The following is a 22,432-nucleotide window of genomic DNA, read 5'->3' as shown; positions in this document are numbered from 1 at the left end:
ATTTTTTTCAGTAAAGCATTTATCTTAATTAAGATAATGTTTGGGGATTAAGCTTGGAAATAAAAGAAAACGTGTAAATATATATATACACGGGATTTGTTTATTATGAATAAGGGACAAAAGAAAATTCAAGAAACTAGAACAAGAATTCTAAATAAATAACGAAGTATAAGGATGAAAAGAGTTCATAGAATAAACTGCCAAACCTGAACTTTACTGCTGTGTAAATATAAAAAGGAATTTGGAAATACTTTTACAGTTTATCGAAAAATTGTTCAGTTAATATTATTATAAATTCGTTTAGTATGAGTCAGCTTTTGGCAAAATCCATTTACTTCAATTTGTAGTTTAGTCAAATAACATTGAGGGGAAATACCATCGTTCGTTTGTTGACATAGTTTCACATGACTTCATCACGCATACGCATCATTTTGTCAAAACGTTTGCCCAGAAGAAGAATTCAAAGACCCCGCAAAATATATACATTATTGATCAGCATCAAATTGTGAAATGATCTAAGCATGTCTGCCCGTCCGTCTGTGTAATGTCTGTTGCAAACATACTCCTGGCCGCCAAAGTAGAGCCATCAACTCCAAGTTTGGCAGAAACTTTGGAAGTTCTTGCACGTAGACTGGTGTTGAAAAGAGGCCAAATCGGTCGAAGGCCACGCATACAGTATTACATAAACTGAGAAGACCTCTGCTTACCGGAAGCAAAAAGTTCTTTAGTCGTAGAACGATATTGCAGGGATTTTAAATACGCACATTCTTGCCGCGCCTGCAGAAATGTTCAAAACGAATAACGGGTTACGTGGGTTGCGAAAGGTAGCAAAAATATATTTTAACATTTTTTTGTTTTTTGCAGCGCAATAAAAGAATTATTTGATTAAAACTTTTAGTCATACAAAAAAGCGATACTTCAGCAATATTTTTCAAAAATTTTCGTTCAAAAATTTTCGTTCAAATATGTTAAAAAATTCAGTGTTTAAAATCTACTTTCCGAAGAAGTCGTACAAAAAAGTATCATCGCGGTCGCCATGATAGCTCGTGTGATAGGTTTATTTGAAATTAAAAAACTAAATGTAGTTAAATCCCTTTTTGTGCGAATTATTTTATACGATTGTTTCGTATGATATGTTTTGTACCTGAACAAGTGTCGAGAATTTGTTTCCCATATGCAAAGTTGCCTTGACGTTGCGTCAATCTCAATGGTGTTGTCATCATTGCCTGTCATCGTGTTTGTAGATATTGCTTAAGCGGATTTCAATACATATGGCATCCGAACAATTATTAGTTAATTATCAATTTTCGACATGCGTCTCCGACTAGCATAACAGATAAGCAACAGAAATAACAACTGAATAAGAAGATTGTATGACAGCGGATAAGATACATGCAGGAATTCAAATATTGGAAATACTTTTGGAAATACTTTTTTTAGAATAGATAACAGCTTCTAAAGGAATATGTAATTACAAATAGAACTTCGATTATATATATGTACCACCTAGGCCGATGTTTATCAGAATCAAACGCCCATCTTTGCAAAAACGTATTACAGGTTAGCAAAAGATAAATCGATTCTCATGTCTACAACTAACAAAAGCGATTTTGAACCGGTTCATCACAAAAATATACGACGAATAGTGTCAAATTATGCACGTTTTGAAAATTGCTTCACGCTTAAAACGAGAAATAAAGTTTTTAAAATGTGTTCAGGTGCAATTAATAATTATTTGTTTCCTTGATAAAGCACTTCCTCGTTATTCGTAAAGCTTTGGTATGTTTTCTAACCTTCAACACTTGTTCTATGCGGCTCCGCTCAACTGAATAAAAAAACTTTATTTCATATGTTACAACTGTTTATAAAGTTTCTGAATCTTTTTTTGTGCAGCCTCTATTTACCGGCTGACACTCAAATAGAGAGTCGAACATACTAAGCTGTATTTTCTGCTATAAGATGAGTACATATAGCGGTTGAGCGAAGCGTTAAAGGAAACTTGAAAATTTGAAATGAAAGAAACACTAAAACACAGGTCGACCTTAGAAGAGGGTAACAAAATTTAAATGATATCAATTTATTCATTTATTTTTGATAAATCCAACCCACCAACTTCAAAAATGCGGCTTTGAGAAAAAAGCGATTGTAACCGTCAAAAGCTCTCAGCTGTTTCAGTCAACCGAGCTTAATGACCTCAACTTACAAAGATTCTTCTTTCCGCGGTTTTACTTCGGTTGAAACTTTGCAATATGCTCTTGGCATGTCTTGTAGTATTAAAGAATAATCAAAAAAAAAACATAAAAAAAACTTGACTTTTTGCTTAGCGCAGGCAAACTTTACATGTGAAGCTTTAAACACATTTCTCTCGTAACCACGTTTCTTGAGCTTGTCCTACAGATATATTCTTCTTTTAAGTTTGCTGTTCTAAGTCGACAATCTCATAGGAATGATTATGTTAATGAACCTAAGCAGAACGATAAAAAAATAATTGAGGAGGAAATTTATTTTTTCGGTTGTGCTTCGCGATAATCATCTTGATTTCGGCAAACGGGCAGACTGCAAATGGACATATCTAAAATAATTCCGGTTTTCATGCTTATCAAAAATGTATGCTTGATAGACTTTGAACTTCTTGTTTCCGTCCTTTTCAAGCAGTCGACATAGTGTGCTGCAATGCGGCTGTAGTGACTAAAAAAGACTTCATAATATTCTCATAAAAGTATTGACAATCTCTCGAGACATTGATTGATATCGAATTCTAATCCGCTTACGGAAAGGTACAAGTGCACGACTATCACGTGGCCAAGACTTGCTTTAGGATTCCATTTTCGCGGCACTTACACTTTATGAACACAGCTCGCTATTGTTGCTATTACTCGTAAAATCTATTATAACAATAGTCGATTAAACAATTAAACCTATTTGTTAGTCTCTTGATGTATCTGTTTGTTGAAATTCGGATTAAAATTTTCAAACTTTTTTTTCGTAATATTCGTCTGCTTTGAAGTCAGCTATTCCGGCTCACATTTCTGACAGTAATTATCGAAGAGCCGGTCATTTCTTATCTAATATCTCGGAATTGAAGAGCTCAAGACATGACGGAAGGATTGCATAGTAATATTGTGCGATATGGATAAAGGTATTCTAATGCCTTTGTTTTATATTGACATGTAATGAATACTGCTTTCGCCATGCAATTAAATATAACGCATTTATTCAAAAGAAGTAGAGCGAAACCTCAATAGAAGCCGCTCAAAGTTTTCGAAAGAAACCTTGGATGACAACGCAAGCGCAAGCGTTAGCACACTTATATTCCTATTCTTTCAGTTCTATATTACATACACTTTTATTTATAAACATCTAAAATTAATTCATATACCGTTAAGAAACAAAAAAAAAATAAAAAACAAAATTTTAATAAAAATTTTCAAATTATTGTCTAATTAAATTTTCCCCCAAAACTATTTCCCTTTGAGGGTTGCAAGATTATGAAAAACAATCAACATTTCATCTGAAACAAAGCGAAAAAAGGACACGTGGGGGAGAAAAACTCCGTGTTTTAAGATTGTAAGCTTTATCAAAGTCAAAAAAAAAAAAATGAAAAAAAAAAATAAATAAAGACGTAAACAAAAGAGAAAATGAAAATTATACTCTTTTTGTTTTTTTGTGTCATCGTTGTTTACAATAGCACACTACGTTTTTTTAATGTTTCTATTGAAGACCAAAAGAAGGAGAGAAGAAGTAGCACACCTCTGTATAATTGTAATTCTGCACAGGAAGGGTAATTCTTGCTTTGAGAGAATTTTTATAATTATTATTATTTCTTTCAACAAAAGATTTCACAAAAAAAAAATATTTATTTATACATTTTTTTTTTCTCTTTTTTTAGATTCCGTGCGGTTAAACGAATACATATCTCATTATGAAACATTAAATTATGATCATCAGCATATTAGAGCTAGTCACCACAGAGCACGACGATCAGTGACCAAAGATCATTATGTACATTTAAAATTTCAAGCGCATGGAAGAGACTTCCATCTTAGATTAAAACGTGATCTATATACATTTAGTGATAAGTTAGAGGTAAGTACATAATTAAGTAAGAAGAACCTAAAGTTACTTTTGCTTGTCGGAGACCTCTTAATGGCAACGCAAGTCTTATGTATAACTTTCAAGCCATGTTGTGACTTTGAGCGAAGCACCAAGCAATTTGAGATTATTTCACTAACGGACGACAAGAGACCAACCCGTCGAATGGACAAACTGGAACTCGATGTCAAAATTTCTTTATTAATTTTGACCAGTTTGAATACTATGAAATTGGACCCAACTAATATCGAGAGATTTCTCGTACCCAGTTTATTATTATTGACTGCTTTTTCCAGCTAACACAATTGTCGCATAAACAAATAGACATTTATTTAAAACATTGATACATACGGTATTTAAAGTTTCCGTGCTTGGAAAAACAGTAACATCTACTGTAACGCCAGCTAATGAACTAAAGTATTCTGCAGATATACATCCGGATTGTAGCGTGTGCATACAAACCTCGATATTTGGTGAATAAAATCGAATAACAATACTATAGTAGTCCACGGCCCATTTATTATGTTCCCTACATCACCCTACAACTATACATTAAAGCGGTTTTCCAAATGAGGAGTAGTGGTCGAAAAAGTGATCAAATCCGTACCATCTTCAAAAGCATTCGTCCTTAAGCCAAAACACGTCAGTGTACCAAATTTCATTAAAATATCTCAAAAATTGCGACCTGTAGGTTGAACACTCTGGTGTTGAACAGAACGGACAAAGGGATTCAAAAGGTGATTTTGAATCAATCGGTATAAGAAAAGATGCTTCTCTCATCTCAACACTTTGCGGGTGTTCGTGCAGGGTATAATAAAACAACATATATTTCAGGTGGCAATGCCGTCTATAGTCTCACTATGGAGTTTTTAAATTACATACATAATTTTTAAAACGGCCTGACGCCTCTGAATATGATTGTTTCTCCGATTTCTTGATAGGTTGAGTGTTTCTTTCAATTCATGTTAAAAAATGCTCCGAAGCATTGATTTTAAAGATGCTTTGGAAAAATTCCCGTGTAAAAATGAACAGTTCTCTTCATTCCCTTCCAATTTATTTGCCGTAATGATGGACCCAAACTTCACTAATGATATATCTAAAAATTTATTTTTCAGGAGCCCTTAGACGATTAACGAATGAAATTTAATGAAACACTTAAGCAATTTGGAAACGTTTTCAAAGTTTCATCAATTGTATCAATTTAACCATCAATTGTGCATTAATGTAAATGTCTAAATGATACCTTATAAAAGACAACAATCTTATGAAAAAGTTGTTTCCGAAGTCGGTACGGTACCAACAAATATTTAAATTTAGTTAATAGAGCCGAGCCTAAGACTAAAGACTCAAGGACAAAAGTTTCTTCTTTGTGTCCATTTTTGACTTTGAAAATTACAAAATCACATACACACTTGAACAGTGCGACTTACAAAAGCTTTGCGATAAGTATATATATCTTATTAGCTGGATAAAATTTTTGCATGACCCTTTGATCTGTCAACTATTTGCATATTTTTTATACCTAATTTAATTAATTTAATAATTTCTTATTTCAGATAATTGATAACAATAATGGTCCTTTAGATGTGGCCACCGATCACATCTACGATGGGCAAGTGATAGGTGACCGTAATAGTTATGTATTCGGTTCCATATTGGATGGTGTATTTGAGGGTAAAATTATAACGGAACGTGATGCCTATTATGTGGAACATGCCAAACGTTATTTCCCACAGAATTTTACACAAGTCCAACATAAACCTCAATGGGAATCCATGGCATTGCATAGCAGCAACAGTAGCAGCACCAGTAGTAGTAATAGTAGTGGCAGCGGTACTGACAACATACAAGATGGTTTAAATAGTAATAATAAAGCAACAACAACCAACACGTCTTCAGCTTCTGCTACTAAAAAATCGATATCCGACCATCATGACGACGTTATTAAAACTATAGGTTTTCATTCGGTTATATATAAAGACGCACATGTCGATGATATGTATCAGCAAAAACGGGAGGAAGGTGAGTAAATTTGCAATTGTTAAAAAAAAAAAAAAAGAAAAGAAAATATATTTAGTTTATTTTAAATTTAATTTTTTCATTAGTTTTTTTCTCCCTTAAGGGTTAACTTTTATATCAAACTTCGAAATTTTAATTCATTTTTGATAAAAAATTTTTCTATTTCAACCCTTTAAAATTGCATAAAAATAAAGGCAAAAAAAAAAAAAAAAAAAAAAAATTAAAATTTATGTAAACAACTCTCAACTCCCCGTATAGTTCAAATAAAATCGACATAACAAGCAAGCAACTACCACCATCTCAGCATATTTACCACTACACACACACACACACACACAGATATCTTCATAAGAGTCAGGGGGCCATCATTTAGAGTAATATTACTTCAAGTGAGCTTTTTCACACACACACACACACACACACATGCACGCACGTTGACATTGTACAGCAAGACGTTATGAGAATACTGCATATGGAGTGAATGCACACACAACATAGCGCTTATGCATTCATGTAAAATGTAAAGTATATATAAAATTAAAATTGATATAATTGTTGCATATTAAATGTAAGCATGTGTACAAAGTGTGTGTTATATGCACCGACAGACAAAGTAACGATTACGTGAGCGTATGTGTTTGTTTGTGAATCATATGCATGCAACAGTCAACAACCCCAAAACATGCACAATTGCAATAACAATATCTAGCAACAACAGCAGCGCAAATGTTCTCTGACACAATCTAAAATGCATAATAAAGTAGTTGAACCTACCTACACACACATACATAACAAAAAAAAAAAAAGGAAAAAAAAGTACATAAATACATGCAAACACATTTCTCAATAACAAAAGAAACGAGAGTAAGAAGGGTTTTTAGTTAGTCATGTTCACATCACTACAAGGAATGGTAATATATTAAATTCGATGCACTGTTTGTTACGCGGGGAAAATGCCTCCCCCCAGCTACAGGGAGTTTTATTCACCTTCTTAATATTAATAAAGGTTTGAGAAAACAATTATTTTTAAAATATTTCATAAAAACTTTTTAATTTTTTGTGAAAAACAACATTAGCGTTGACGCTAACAACGTCGAATACGTGTACGAGGCGCTTTCTCTGTAAGTGGTGTAAGCCCTTTTTTTTGGCAAAAACTTACTTAATGATAACAATGAATGCAATGAATGCAATGAATGAATGAATGCTTCCAGTCCCTAAAGGAATAATGAAAGAAATCATCATTTTCTCAATGTACTTTTTGACAATATACATATATATACATATACACATATACACAGATAATGAATATAAAAATAAAATTAGGTTGAAAGTGATGTAAGAAATCTACGCTCCCTGAGGACATAATGTTTAGTTCAATTCTCGTAAAGGCATCAGAAGTATAAATAATCACATGCCTATTGCACATACATACATCAATATATTTCAACCAAATTTTAAATATCCCCATATAATAATTTAGAATGGACTTACACCACTCTCCAAGCGAATGGCTGATTCGTGAATATTTGATAGCGACGACGATGACAATAAAGACATAAAAAGTCCTTAAACTGTGGTCGTAGCTTAACAATTGCTTAGCAATTTTTTGTTGTTATTATAATCACCCATCGGATGATATAAGTGCACTAACTTTATCCCACCATTTTTATTGTCTAGCAATGCTAGCTGGAACACTTAAGTCTTTTTGGTTACTTTTTCATTTCTTTACAAGTTCTTCTTAATGCAAATGTATACAGAAATCCCTTGGATAGCAAGGACCAAAAATTAACACGTTTTTATTTTATAAAATTTTTATCTGTGGATCGTATCAGGTAGTCCTAATAACATATTAAAAGCTGTTAAGGGGACGTTTTTGTGATTTTGTATACATTTCTAAGGTCGCTTTACTTTTTTAATAACATGCAGGCGGGAAAAGCTCTTTAAAATCCTAGTGATAGTCAAAAATTTACTGCTCATGCGATTTTTGCTGTATATATATATCAAGCAAGCAGCAAAATAATTATTTCTCCAAAATATTTTTTTTTTTTTTCGTTGCACACAAATTACTTCACTTTTTTTCTTCAGCAAAATCCTGCGATCATATCTTCTACTAAAAAGGAGTAAAAAACCTATAACCGTCCTGAGTAGTCGAGTATGTGAAAAGAACGACTACAAAGTCAGTCGTCGCGGGTTCAAATCTGAAATGTGGTAAAATTTTCTTTGGTCTTTGGTAGTAGTCGGTAAAGGGATATTTGGGCTGTTTGGGCACACACCCGCCACCTTCTAATTTTTTTCTCTTTTCTCTCTTCTTTCTGACAGTTGCCGTATTACACGAACAGCGGACAATCACCTGACTGATTGATCATATCAAAAAACATGTATGTATATATATTCGCCTTACGGCATGTCCGTAATATGCTAAACATGCGTCGATCGGAGTTAACTTGATCTAGAAACTATTTGCTCTAGATTTTAAATTTCGTGTTTCTTATAGATAAAAGGTTTCAGTTCCTTCAATCTTAAATACAATCTTATAAATGGATTGTATCTGCATCACCCAAGTGTTGGAATTGTAATCGTTTTGTACAAGTTTTCAAATGAATATTTGCTTGAATTTAGTGTAAACAACTGAGACTTGCAAGTGACCTGTAAGTGCAACAGTGAGCGCTCCAGCAAGAGAAAGACGGATACGAAACGATTCACGGCCTTAATACAATCAGGAATTCTTTATAACGGATTTAACGCCCTTTTCCGAATGTCAGAGGTAGAAAACTGCACCCCCTATATCCTCAAATTCACTGGAATATCATTTCGTATAACTTTTGATTAGAGTGTCATGATATCGTCATTACTACTGGCTTTCTGAACCTAAGCGTTTGGTGACCAGGATTCGACCATGCTGTCGGTTAAAAAGTTTTCTTGTTTTCTTTTTATTAGTAAATTTACAATGAAAAAATTTCATGTAATGCATGCAACATTGTTGTTGTAGTTGTAGCTACTCTGATTACTTACATGTATGCTTATATAGAAGAAAGGAAAGAGAGAAAAGACAATGTCATTGAATTCGTAGCTATTTCTATTTTTCTCTTAAACATTTTTAACTTTTCCTTGTTTTTATGCAAAACAATTTTTATTTACTGTTGACTGGAGGAGCGAAAATGAATGCTTAGGCAATGCGAAGGAGAAGTTACACTCTTCCGTCATATTATTTGCAAAAAGTGTGGGTGCAATGTTTTGCCTGGGTATGGTTGTAGATAAATGAACACCAACTATAAGTGAAACACAATTGTTCCTAAGTAGGAAGAAAAGGAAAAAAGAGATACCATATACAAATAATTTTTTTTTTTTTTTTTTTATTGCTTTATATGTATATATAACTTTTTTTTTTTTATCTTAAAGCGGAATTATATGATATATATAATATTCTATATTAAATTATTTATTTCCTCTTTCTCTTGCTTTTCGCGTTTTGCAAGTTCTTTCAAAGTTTTTCTTACAAAAGAATAAGCAGAAGAAAAAAAAAAAAAAACTTTACAATTCTTAGTTAACTTTTTCCTTTATTAACAGAAAAACTTTACATAATTATAATACTTTGCACAAAAACATACTTATTACATTTGCCTGCCATGTAAACTCGTTTGTTTCACCTGTTAACATGTAAAAGCATCAAAGGGAGAGGCGTTGTTAATACAGTTTAGATCGAATCTTTTGATACCTAACAAGAAGTGACAAGTCGGTCAGGAAATTCTTAGTCTCTTCCTGTCTGTTTTATTGTTCGATGTGAATTTATAGGCAAACGAGTTTGAATTACAGAAAGCATGATAGCGACCATTGAAACGAGTGTCAGTAGCGAGTTGATTTTTTTTTTTTTTTTTTTTTTTTTGTGATTTATTATGCAGTGCTACTATGAGCCTAATAGTGGTCGAAACAAGCCTTCTTTTTAAATTCCATCTTACGATTTGAATTTATGCGACTAATGATTGGATCAAATCCAGTATGTAAGTATTGAGGTTACGCGTCGATCATAAACTTATCCAAGCCATATTTCTACATCCATCTCATTTGCAATTCAAACCTTACCAATTGGAAAATTCCACTTTTGAAAATCAGAGGTAGTCAATTTCAGTTCAAATTTGAATATCAAAATTTCTCAATTGAATGTAAAAATTTATCGAATAAAGTCCAAAACATCTGACTTGAAGCGCAGATAAGCGCTGAAAAAAAATCAAAAATTTAATATCATAAGCTGTCAATTAAAAAGTGACAAGTTGCTAGTTGAGAAATTCTCAATTCTCAATTAAGTGCGAAACTTTCCAATTTGAAGATCTAAGTTCGAGAACTGAAAATTATCGATTCACAACACAATTCCAGAATTCGAAAATTAGTTATCACAAATCATCAAATATGGAAGCGAGAAGTCGGCAATTGTTAACTGAAATTATAATTTTCTCAAATGAAAATCAGATAGAAATCGTCCGTTGAAAAATAGAATTCGAAACTTTAATGCCAGTAGTACGCGATGGCAAATGAAAAGCTCGCTAATCGAACAGCAGCAGAGCTTAAATATAGAAAATCAAAAGTCATCTTTCAAAGTTTAAACTAATGTTCGAAAACTGTAAATTGGAATTTGAAAAGCAGCGATCATCAATTTACGTCCTGAAGTCATCTGTTGAAAATCAAAAAAAATTCGAAAATGAAAAATCAAAGCTCGCCAATCAATTCGTCAATTGAACATAACACACTAAATGAAAAATTTGATCCGTCCTTACGTTCGATGAATGAATATAAGAAAAAGAAGATGTAACAAAATTACGAATATGTAGAGTGTAGAAAATCGTCATCGTAATAGCCGTCATCGTAGCTCCAACACGATTACTCAGCCAGCAACAAGAAGTTTATTAATGGCGTAAGGGTGCCACAAAACCTTAACTTTCAATAATTTAAACCTCCCGTATAGTGAGAAAGCAGAGTAATGCAATGCATTTAATCACTAACTTAAATGGAACCTACGTATGTGCATATAATGTAATGCACACACGTTTGCCACGCACCGTGGCTTCCCATTGAAATCAAGTAACCAAGCATTTAAATATGAAGTACAATATATAATGAGGGCAAAATGAACAAATCCGCATCTTATGAAAGCGGTAGGATTGAATACAGGCATCGGTGTGACTGGCATTAAATGTAAAAAGGTGTGCGTGTATATCTTATAAGTGGATAACTTGATATTTCATTGTTTGAATAGCAGACTATATACGACGTATGCTCGCGTACATTGTTGATATTGCGTGAGGTTTCCTTTTTTTTTTTTCATTTTCATTTTTTTTTTTTTTTTTTTTTTATAATTGGTAAACAGCAGGAAAAACTAAAGAAGGGGTACACTTTTAACTTTATGTGGCACAAGAGGAGAAAAACTTGTGTGAAATAAAGATTTTCTGACCGGAAAAGAAGGAAATTATAATGTAATGAATTTTCAGGTCTTTAACGTGAAACCTCTTTTTGTTAAATCTGCTGGTAAACGTAAATTGAGTTACGATCGAAAAAAATCTACCTTTAATTTTTCTTTTAAAGAGTAAAACCAGCAGTTAATCATCCTAGCTTTAGTAATAACTGTTTGTACTTGGAATGTGATTCGATTTCGTGGAATGTTTTTTTTTTAAAAAAAAGAAAAGGTGTAAATATTTTATTCCCGATACTGACCTTTCCAAATGCTTTTGTCCATCCGTCAAAGGCTCAGTTTCTTTTGGTATCGTCACACGGTCAGAATATCACGGCCCAAGTCACCGATTGAAATAAGTATTCAAAAGAAGAAGCGTTGGTATGTGGGCTTAATCCGAACTAGAACATTCTAGTCCTAGTCTAGTCTGCTCTAAGCTAGTTCTAGTCTATCGGTATCTTTTAACTTAGTCGAGCTTTCTCAAACCGAAAAATCATCTCATTAGGCATATTGCACGTAATTTTCGGTTTAATTGTGCCTATCGTTGCTTTGACAGCGTTTCACGATAATTAGTTCAACACAGTTTACAATACGAGTGAGGGGGCGTTAAGCAGTTCACTTGCCCGATATCAAGCCTTTTTCGATTCAAATTTCTGCTGTTTAAGTTCTTTTTTGGTTCGAAACTTAACCTACATAATAGAGCCCAACAAATCTCTGTTCTTCGTACATTGTATATAATAATTTATACTGTCAGGGAAAGCGTACAAGCTTTACTTTCATATAAGGAACTCCAGCATTATATGACGCTAAGTACAAACTCTTTTGAAAAGTGCAACTCATTTACATGTCTAGTTGAAAGGCTTTACTTTTTTATAAAATCGTACCTTGGTATCTTTATTGATCGCTTAAACGGTGAAAGCATAACACTTATCAACTGGGCACACATTCACTAGGCTGGGTCTACCGCCTTCTTGTTTCTTTCCTCTTTTCTTCCTGACAGTCTGGCGGTACACGGATAGGGGACAACCTATCCACGATAATCTATAAAATAAAGGGTGCAAAGAGTGTGTTGTTGGGCGTCATGCACTACTGATTTCAAGTTTTATACTTATATTCCCAACTGACTCAGATCAATGGAGCAATACTTGTCGATGATTAGATTTTAAAGCATTGGCAAACTAGATGACCTAAGCTTGCATCAAATGCTCGACGTTATTACAAGATCGTGGCTTCTTCTAATACTTTACTAATTTCCTTACTTTTTTTGAATTCTTAACACATTGGTTGTAATATGACGATAGGTAAGCAGAAAACATTAAATTCGTATTCATATGGAACTTCGTTTTTTTTTTAAATATCTTAACCTCTGTCCCCATACACGGACATATGGTTTTTATGCTAATTATAATTACTATCATTAGTAAAAAACAAACAAAGATAATATGATAATAAATTATTCATTGCGAAATCTCTCAGCAAATGACACATACAAGTGCATCTACACTAACAATAGCATTTACGGCAGAAACATGAAAATAGTGTAAAATAACATTTCGACTGTGCATGTGTGGTGTTGAAGCATTTGAACAAATCGTGAATAAATAATGTCAGAGATTTTAGATAGATTTGATTGCAATAATTTCTAGAGATTTTAAAAATAAATTCGCATTTCATAAAAAATTTATAAACATATTCATATGTGTACATTTATCATTTGACGGAGGTGCCTTATGCCGTCAACGATATATAAAATTTCCCTGGAAATCCAACGATTAAGAGAATTCACAAAAAAACAAAACTATGGCATTCGTTACTTGTTTTGATGGTTTGTAAACAAAGAGTTTTTTCACGCAGAGTCAATTTAACCGTCACCTACAAAAAAACAGAAGATGAAAAGAGCAATTGAAATACATAGTTCAGTGATTGCACCAGAAACGGGAAAAGTGAGATTTAACTGAGATCCAGCAATGAATGATGGCCAATCGTTAAAGATGGAGGCAATCATTATTACCTATCGAGATTACGGCAGAGTGTTTCAATTCTGATGAATTCCGTCATCGGAAAAAGCGCACAGGTTATTTGGAAAGTAACGCGATGAAAGCCACTACACTACACTTGTAAATTGCCATTAGCGATCACACTTTTTTTTCTTTTTTTTTTTTGCATACACACTTTTTGTTACGTACATTTTTTTTCCCCCCGATTTTTTGCTTTTTGAATTCTTTTCAATGCAAAATGAATAAATCATAATAAAACAAAGAATTACGTCATTGGTTTCTCACCATGAAAAACTCGTCCCTGAAGCAGTTGAAATTTAATTTGTGTGATGCCACTTTAATGACATGGCTGTCTCATAGGCATAAGCATAAGACCCAAATGATATAATGGAAATAAATTAAAGTCAATCAGATAACTTTAGCCAGCTGATGGTGTTGATAAATATTAAATTTAAATGGTTATCAGCTACCAGCTATGGGATATGAACTATTGACGAGAAAGTTTTTAAACTTTCGTTCTTTAAATTATAAATATTCTAATAACTGTAGACCCATATGCCCAAGACCAAATCACATTCACAAAGTTGTTTGTAAGATTTCTGTTTTCTCTCGACAGGAGGCTAAGCACGAAGTCAGAATAGTCAGGGCATGAGGTTCATCAACGAAGACTCCTTATCAGCATGGATTCGTAAAAGAAAGATCAACCGTTACGAACTTTTTCAAGCGTACTTGCCACACTTTCAAAGTTCTTTCTAGTGGCCCTCACGCTAACATCGTCGTTACCACGTATTTTTTCATTAAATGGTGCCCTAGAGAAAATGATGATCCCTATGTTATATAAACAAGCTATTTATTACCTTTATGAGACCAATACTTGAATGCTTGGCTCAACAGAGTTAGATCAGAAGTAATTTCCGCTTTTGACTGCTTTTGATGGGTCGACCCTAATTAGAGAAACGTTGATTTATTCTTGATGTTTCTTTTTTGGTTAAGTTGTCCCGGCGGCACTAAATTCAATGTTCGTAGCCCTTCTTTCAGAAACTTTATTTTCATAAAGCTCAGTCAATACAGATACAACTATATGAGTGTTTCAACCCATTTACATGCCTTTGCAAAAATCGAATCGATACTTATACCGTAATATCCGACTCTTTAAACTCTACCAAAGCTACTCTCTATAATAAGCGAAGCGAGTTAACTTAACTGTTAATCGTTCACTGTAATTGCCTGTGAAGCTTTTGCATGTTTGCAATTGTTTAGAAGTTCAGTTCAGTTCAGGTCAGATTCCTTCGGATCTACAGGCCGGCTGCGAATGGCTTCTGTTCTAGATGTGTATGTGTGTGTTTTTTTCTTTTTCTTTTGTTTATTTAAACATCAGTTTTGTTTTTATTTCCCTTTTACGTTTCTTTAGACTCAATATAATTCGGCCGTATATTTCTGTTAGTTGAATTTCATGTGTAAATAAATAAATAAATAAACAAGACATCGCTCAAGACCGAAAAGTTGTTGATAAGAATTTCTGAGTACGGATAAGAAGGAATATATAAATAACCTACACCATCTATTATTCGTGTAAATCTTAAAATATCATTCCCCACTCAAGAAATAGCTGGTCAAGTGTGGCAGAGACAATGGGAAGATTGCAAACATCTTTGGTCATACTTTTAGATAATAAAAGTTCAACTAAACCTCAGATCGAGACCAGTTTAAGTCACTATTTGTTGATCTAAATATTTTCGAACTTCTTTTATTTCCGCAATTTTACAAGTGTCTTATTTAAATCGAGAGTGTTTCGTGTATTTGCGATCATCAATCAAGTTCAAATTTTCAAGGTCAATTGCGATCATTTAAGAAGTTTTGAAGATATTAGCGAAATCGAATCGAAATTTTTGCAAACTATTGCCCAAATCATGAGACACAGCCGTAGTATTAAAATATATTGATTTTGTTTACATATTATAGCGAACATTTTTCGAAAAGCGAATGGAACTTTAATAAATAAGCGAATTATATCCGACTTTACCTTAAAAGAAGTAAGAAAATCATGTTCTACTTTCATCGTTATTTGCGTGTCTACTATTTTTAAAAAAACTGAAGAAAATAAAAAAAAAAAGAAAAATGAATTTTGCCATATTCTATATAATTGAATTAGTTCGGTTGATTTCTTCCACTTTTTTGCGAGTGTTATAGGCACCTACTGTGTTATACCTGTAACGTATTGTAGTTTATAAGTGACAAGTAAAAAATACGTTTTTTTCTCACTTTTGAAAACAGTTTACGTTGTACTGTGAGCAGTGCCCTTTAATTAATTTGGTTCATTTTTAATATTTCGCCAATTTAGGATACCAGAACTTTCAACGCCTTTGTCGAATTCGTTAGCAAAATTTTCACTTTTCCGATTAAAAGAATAATTAGCATATATAGATGGATGGACGGACATGGTTACATTGATTCAGAATTATAATATCAATCAAATATTCACATGCACTGGGCCCTCCTTCTTGATGTTGCAAACCTTTTTTTACAAATTGATTATGCTTCCATACTGCCGCAGTAGGTATTAAAAAATTTAAACCTTACGCCCTGCAATAGTAAATAAATGACCGCAATCGTTTACATCTGTGTAGGTATCACAAATTGTTACCCTGAATTCTCTAAATGTTTTATTAAATTTATATTTTGTTGACTGAAATAACATTTTGTGCGATCGCAAAATAAAATGAAAATATTTAAAAAAAATAAAAACATTCTGTTTGCAATAAAAAATATTCTCTCAAATATTTCAATATTTCAGGGAATTGTGCTATTTACATATAAACATTTCATGTACACGTGTATGAGTGCTCATGCACATGAAAAATTCATATAATTCCCTTTTGTTTCGTATTCGGGGCAATAAAGTAAAATTCGTTTTCATTTATAATCCCCAGTTATGTATTTTGTTTTGTTTTTTTTTTTTTTTTTTTTTTTTTTATAAACCCGCTACTAAAACATAGAAGTTACGTTCGTTTTGTAGTGGCATTTGCAAAATATATAGGCGTGTTCTTCTACGACATGTGTGACAAAATCTTATGACAATCGATCAGAAATATGCTTGCGAATGCCTAGAAGGGTGAAACTACTAAATATGTATACATGTATGTACAATCAGCACTAATGCTATTCAGGATCTGAACAAAGCAATTCAATCGGCTCAGAAATTTCCAATCAACTAATGATTTTGTTGTACATACATGGAGTCGCTTTGAAATACAGACATTCTTGAACATTGCTGCCAGTTCATAGAAGCGAGCTGGGAAACTAAAACCAACCGAGCATTTAAATCAAACCCAAATATTTATCAAGAAGGAAGCATTACAAATTAAAAAAACACTTTCGATATGAATTTATCAACAACTTACAACTGATCTCATTTGGCGTTATATGAATGTTAATTGAAATTTTCTAAGAATTAGAAAAGTTTTAACTGTCTTAACCGACTAACTGACAGTTAAAGAAAGAAATAAAGCTTCGTTCATCTCAAGTGTATCTTTGTTATTCAATCAATCCAATGGGGCTGCTAAATATTTGCTAAAGGCAGTCAAGCCAGTATTGACTCCAAGGAGTTATTATCCTCCCATATAGGTAGTAAGTCATAGTTTTGTCCTCTATTGTGGCCTGACTTCAATCACTTGTTCGTTAAATGCGTCACAAATCTTTGTATATTTGTAAACTGACTTAAGTCGCTATCTAACTGCAAGTTATTCTAGTTTCTACTGGCTCATGCATGTTTGCATATTTCATTTATAATCAAAGCAATCATGTCAAATTTCACCTTTCCATCTCAATTTATAGCAATCATAGTCATTTCAACACTAAATAATCCATAGGCAGAAGGAGGCATAACATTAAAGTGTTACGGTGTTGCACGCTAACCAAAGTTATAAACACTTTATGGGGCCGCTAATGCATTTCTCCTAGTGTTATGAACGGAACGGCAAACCTAACACATTGCCGTATTTTAATGGCGAGTATAAGAATCTTTTGCATTATTGAAAATTTATCTAAGGCATTTCCTTATTAACGAAGTATAAAGGCTTAGAAACCATCAGTCCATACGTATGGAAATTACAGTTTGATTGTCATAAGACTCTCTTTTGATTTAGTCAAAACTATGCATCCATACTTGAGACTATAGCCAGTTGTTGAAAGCGGCAAAACTTCAGAGCGCTATATTCCACGCACGCAGAGTTCACAAACGGCCGCAACCAATCCCTAAACATATTCAATTAGCCAATAACTTGTGATTGCGAAGTGACTGTGATATTATTTGCTAGAAGAACGTTTCATATCCATCTTAGAATCGTGGAGTAAAAGGATCCTTCTCAACTTTTGATACGTCAACGAAAGGAGCAAAAAGTTGTTTTACAATAGTTCATATTAAAAAGCAAAATAAAAATATTTTACTAATCACTACAATAGGGTGGATATATATAAAATTTGTCGTTTTCGCATAATCATCACAAACATAACCATAATCAGCATGGGACTCGGAATCTGAACACATATGTCTCTAGAAATTTAGTGTGATGTCTTAACCACACGTTTTCCGTTGGGACACGAAATGATAAAATGCCACTCATCGCCTCAGGAACTTACCCTTACCCTCCCGCCCTTTCTGCTCTGGTAAGATGCCGTCTTATCTAAAAATTTTGCTTTATTTGGGTGAAGAACCCAATTGAAATGCAACTCCACATCAAGCAAGTGCTCGTATTGTGATTTGAACCAACCGTAGCCGCCATAAAACCTCCGCGGCGTGCAGTTTCCGCTATCAGTCCGAAGCAAAAACATTGTTTCAAGGCACTAAAAAGAAAGAAAAGAACAAGTCCCTAGTCAAGATCAGTATTAGCATGTGATGTTTATTCTTGAAATCCTTAAAGTCGGATCAATAGATGACGATCGGTAGGCTTTGCGGGCAAACCTCAGAAATAGGCGATATATTTTGGGAGAAAAGTCGAAATTTTTAATTTATTGTTTACGTTAAAGGCAGCTGAGAGCAATTGCTTTGCAGGGTATCCAGCATTCTCTGCATGACGAATATAGCCTTCTTATTGACATTATTTATTTCTATTTCATGTATAGCATTATTTCTGCATATCTTTCATATTTCCACATATCTTTCAATGCCGCCTATAATTGTCATGATTGCAAAAGCGGTTGATGTCGGGAAAGAGTTTCATACACACATAAGCATTGTACTTAAACAAATATATATATATTAGTTTGTATGTCTATCTCAATGGCGTTTTGTGCTGTGTCATTACAATGTGGGCTTTTTATGAATGCATATATGTATGTGTTGATAGTTTCAAATTGAATTCATAAATGGTAATGTATTCGTATATAAAAGTTGCATCGACCAGCTGATTGCCTTATATAAATATATTTATATATATATATATATTCGTGCACAAATAATATATATATGTATATATATATTCCGGATATAGTTGTTATGATTGAATATTGACTAACACCGCAATCATAAATCATTTATATGTATGTAGACAAGATTTGTTATATGTTTTCAAATTTCTCGCAAAATCTACTAAAAATTGGAATATCATTTTGATCGTTTGATAAATGTTGTCTTAGTTTAGACAACGTTTGAGCAGAGTTTTTATAAAATATTTGTAACGGCTTTCGGTGATAGGAATGGACTAGGAATGTAATAATAAAATGGTTCTAATAAATAAATAAATAAATAAATAAGTGTTCAGTTAAGTTATTCGTTGAATTTTATTTATTTAAAGCATGAAAAATGAAAAACGAAAATTTTCGATATCAGCTAAACAATTGAAATGTATGTATATTTGCAAATAAATATGTAAATATATTTGCATACGCCCTTACAATAAAAGATTTTCATTTCATATGCTGATGAACTCAAAATGTTAATTAAAATGTTAATACGCTCCTGTTGCAAAACAGACAAATGCAAGGCAATCTGCTCGTCTGCCTATGCGCAGGAAATAATCAGGATAATAATAAAAAAAAAAGCAAGTAGGGTTAAAACGGTTTAATGAGAAAGAAAGGGAAACCATTAAAACTCTCACTCTTTATCTCATTGTCTTTTCTTCCCTTTCATATCCTTTGTAAATTCAATTAACTGCAATTTTTTGCTATAAAATGCACACATTTCATATATTACGAGAGAATTAAAGAGGCTTAAAGTGGTTGCGGTAGTAACGATGGTGATGACGATGGTCAAACACATATGCAACATAAATTATATAAACGAACTATAACAACGAGTTACGAACTAATCCACTTACGTTTAGATGAAAGTTATTAACAGAAAGAAAAGTATTGTTTTTCTTTCCTCATAGAATTAAAAATAAAATAATCATATTTCCCCATATAATACAAAGGCATGCATTTCGCTCCCGTAGCATGGAAATGAACAAACTTAATTTCCTCGACGCTTAATAAAAAATACACTTACGATGTTCCTAATAGCGTTTATATTCTAAGAAGCATTTCACAGACTCTCTCTCTCGCGGAGTTGAAAAAATTGAGTTAAAATAGGTTGTTGTCGATTTAAACAAAGTTCACGATCCGCTTGAAGGCGGGAGTTGAAGACGAAAATTGCCATTGCTATTCAGAAACGTAAAGATTCAAATGCCAATATTTTTCTATTACATATCGGACTTGTAAACGAGTATGCCGCATCAAAGTGGGAAAACTGAAGCCAGGTTCATTTATGTACCGCAAATTTGAAATATGGCTTGATGGCTTAGTAAAGCGAAGCCTAATGTTCTTCAAATATCTCTTTTTCAATTTCGTGCAATGTGTTCAAAAGTCATCGGAAAATGGGATTTTTCCTTTTCTACGACCAACCACTCACCACATAACATGGGAATAGTCAGGAAAAAGTAGAGAGAGAGAGAGAGGGAGCGATAAACGCGAAATATGTGTGCTCGATCAGCATCCTCGCTATGGCTACGACGCACCCCATCTACGGCCCACCTGTCGTAATTAAAGTCTGACGATCTATCGCATTGAGGATTGAACTTACGAAAGCCAGCTTCATAGTGACACTTCTCAACTACTTGCCTCTGCGACAGGTGAAGGGATAATAATTATCATTATTTAAAAATCTACAGAAGACATTGATCTAAAATGTACTAAACAAATATATTAAAACGAAGTCGCACGAGAATGATGAGCGTCCGCATATATCGTTAATAAAATAGAAAACGTGATAATGGAAGACCTGGGCAATGCGTCTGTTTGCAAAGCTCTTTTGCCAATTACCAACTTGAAGGAAGGAACATACGATTTGCTTTCCATTTAGCAAATTCGTCTTACTCTGGCTGCCATTGGTCCTTCAGCCCTAAAAGATTTTATCGTGAAAAACGTTTTTCATAACATAATAAGGCAATAACTGCCCATAGGAATTTTAGATGGCTTTCGGAATGTCGATTATACGAATTAAAGAATCGGTGGAAAGATTGTATTGAACTTAATGGAGAGAGATTATGCTAAATAATTTATTTACTTAATGTCCATATATTATGTAAATAAATTTACGAAAAAAGAATTTAAAGGCTACCGGATAACTTAAATCATATGCTCGCCTGTGTTAAAAACTTTACCGCACTTGAGATTTGAATCCACTCCTCTGCCTACTCAGCTACGCGTCACTAGATAATACATGCAGTAGCAATTAAATTCTCACATATCTTCATCTACATGAGAAAAACGTATTAACGGCCTTGGTATTGAGGTGGGTGAAGGTCCCTAATATTCATTCAGGTCTAATAAGTTTTATATACTAAATGTCTACATTCAATGCCTTATTTACTCGAAGCAAACATGTCTCAGTATTTCACTCTATTCCGTCGTCATTAACATCACAGTTAATATTTCTATTAATAACCGTTAAACTGTTCTTCGAGGTCATCACAGAAATTACATAAAATGAAATATTAAAGCTAATCCAATGAACTTTTAAATGACCGGTGAACGACCACCAGTACAACCAACTTCTTCATTATTATTATCATGATCACGATAACAATAATACGTATAATTAACATTATTGTTTGGTTAACGTCAGGCTTCTCTTGAGTTGACAGAGTGTGTACCAACAGTGAAATGAAAATGTTTGCGTGCATAGAAAGGGTAGATTTTGTAATTGACCGCGGGTATGTAGAAACCAATGTCCGCATATTTACCAACTATGCTTTGGAGTTCAATTTCATGTTCTAACACAGAATTTTCATTGTTTAGCACATCGTTCGTGCCTTACAAAACAGGTGTCATAGTTAAATGCATAACGTTTATGTTTTATATAATTTATTGAAATAATAGTTTAAGCATTTTTTTCTGTTTTTTTTTTTTTTTTGTTTTTTTTTTGTTTTTTTATTTCTCTCTAAACAACTTCCGTTGGATTATTCACTTCCTTCCTTTTGAAACATATTTTTCCAATAGATATTTGAAGTTTTTTTTTTTTTTCTGTTTTCAATCTTTTCGTCGATGTTGTTGTTGTTGGTTGTTATTATTATTATTATCGTTATAAACAACAATCATTCTATAAAAGTGTTATTGGAATAAACAGATATTATTATTATTAACCCCTTGTCTGAGAAATTTTAATGTTTGTTTAATTAGTTTGTTGTGTCTGTCAGTCCCATGGTATTCGGCTTGTTCTGTGCTGTCCGGTATTTTGTTGTGTTTATGGTTGAATGACTCGGTTTATGTTGGCCCATGTGCCTGCATATGTTTAATAATAATTACAGAAAATTACAGTGCTGGTTATAAACGCACATTATACACGCATGCACACAAGGCGAAACATAAACACATTCATAGCAAAATTGTTAAATATTTCATGTTAATA

General features: G+C 33.1%; 1 protein-coding gene across 1 annotated transcript; it reads left to right on the top strand.

The window, feature by feature from the left end:
* Nucleotides 1–3,889: 3,889 nt before the first annotated feature.
* LOC119644472 (disintegrin and metalloproteinase domain-containing protein 10-like) lies at nt 3,890–6,173 on the top strand (the record flags this gene model as incomplete). The annotated part of the gene is made up of 2 exons (XM_038044031.1): nt 3,890–4,086; nt 5,649–6,173. Coding segments are annotated over 2 exons (671 nt in total), but the record flags the coding sequence as incomplete, so codon positions are not given.
* Nucleotides 6,174–22,432: the final 16,259 nt, after the last annotated feature.

Source organism: Glossina fuscipes, unplaced genomic scaffold (assembly GCF_014805625.2).
Source record: "Glossina fuscipes isolate IAEA_lab_2018 unplaced genomic scaffold, Yale_Gfus_2 117275, whole genome shotgun sequence".
NCBI lineage: Eukaryota > Metazoa > Arthropoda > Insecta > Diptera > Glossinidae > Glossina > Glossina fuscipes.
Note: the sequence above shows the minus strand (reverse complement) of the source record. Positions and strands in the feature narration are given on the sequence as shown.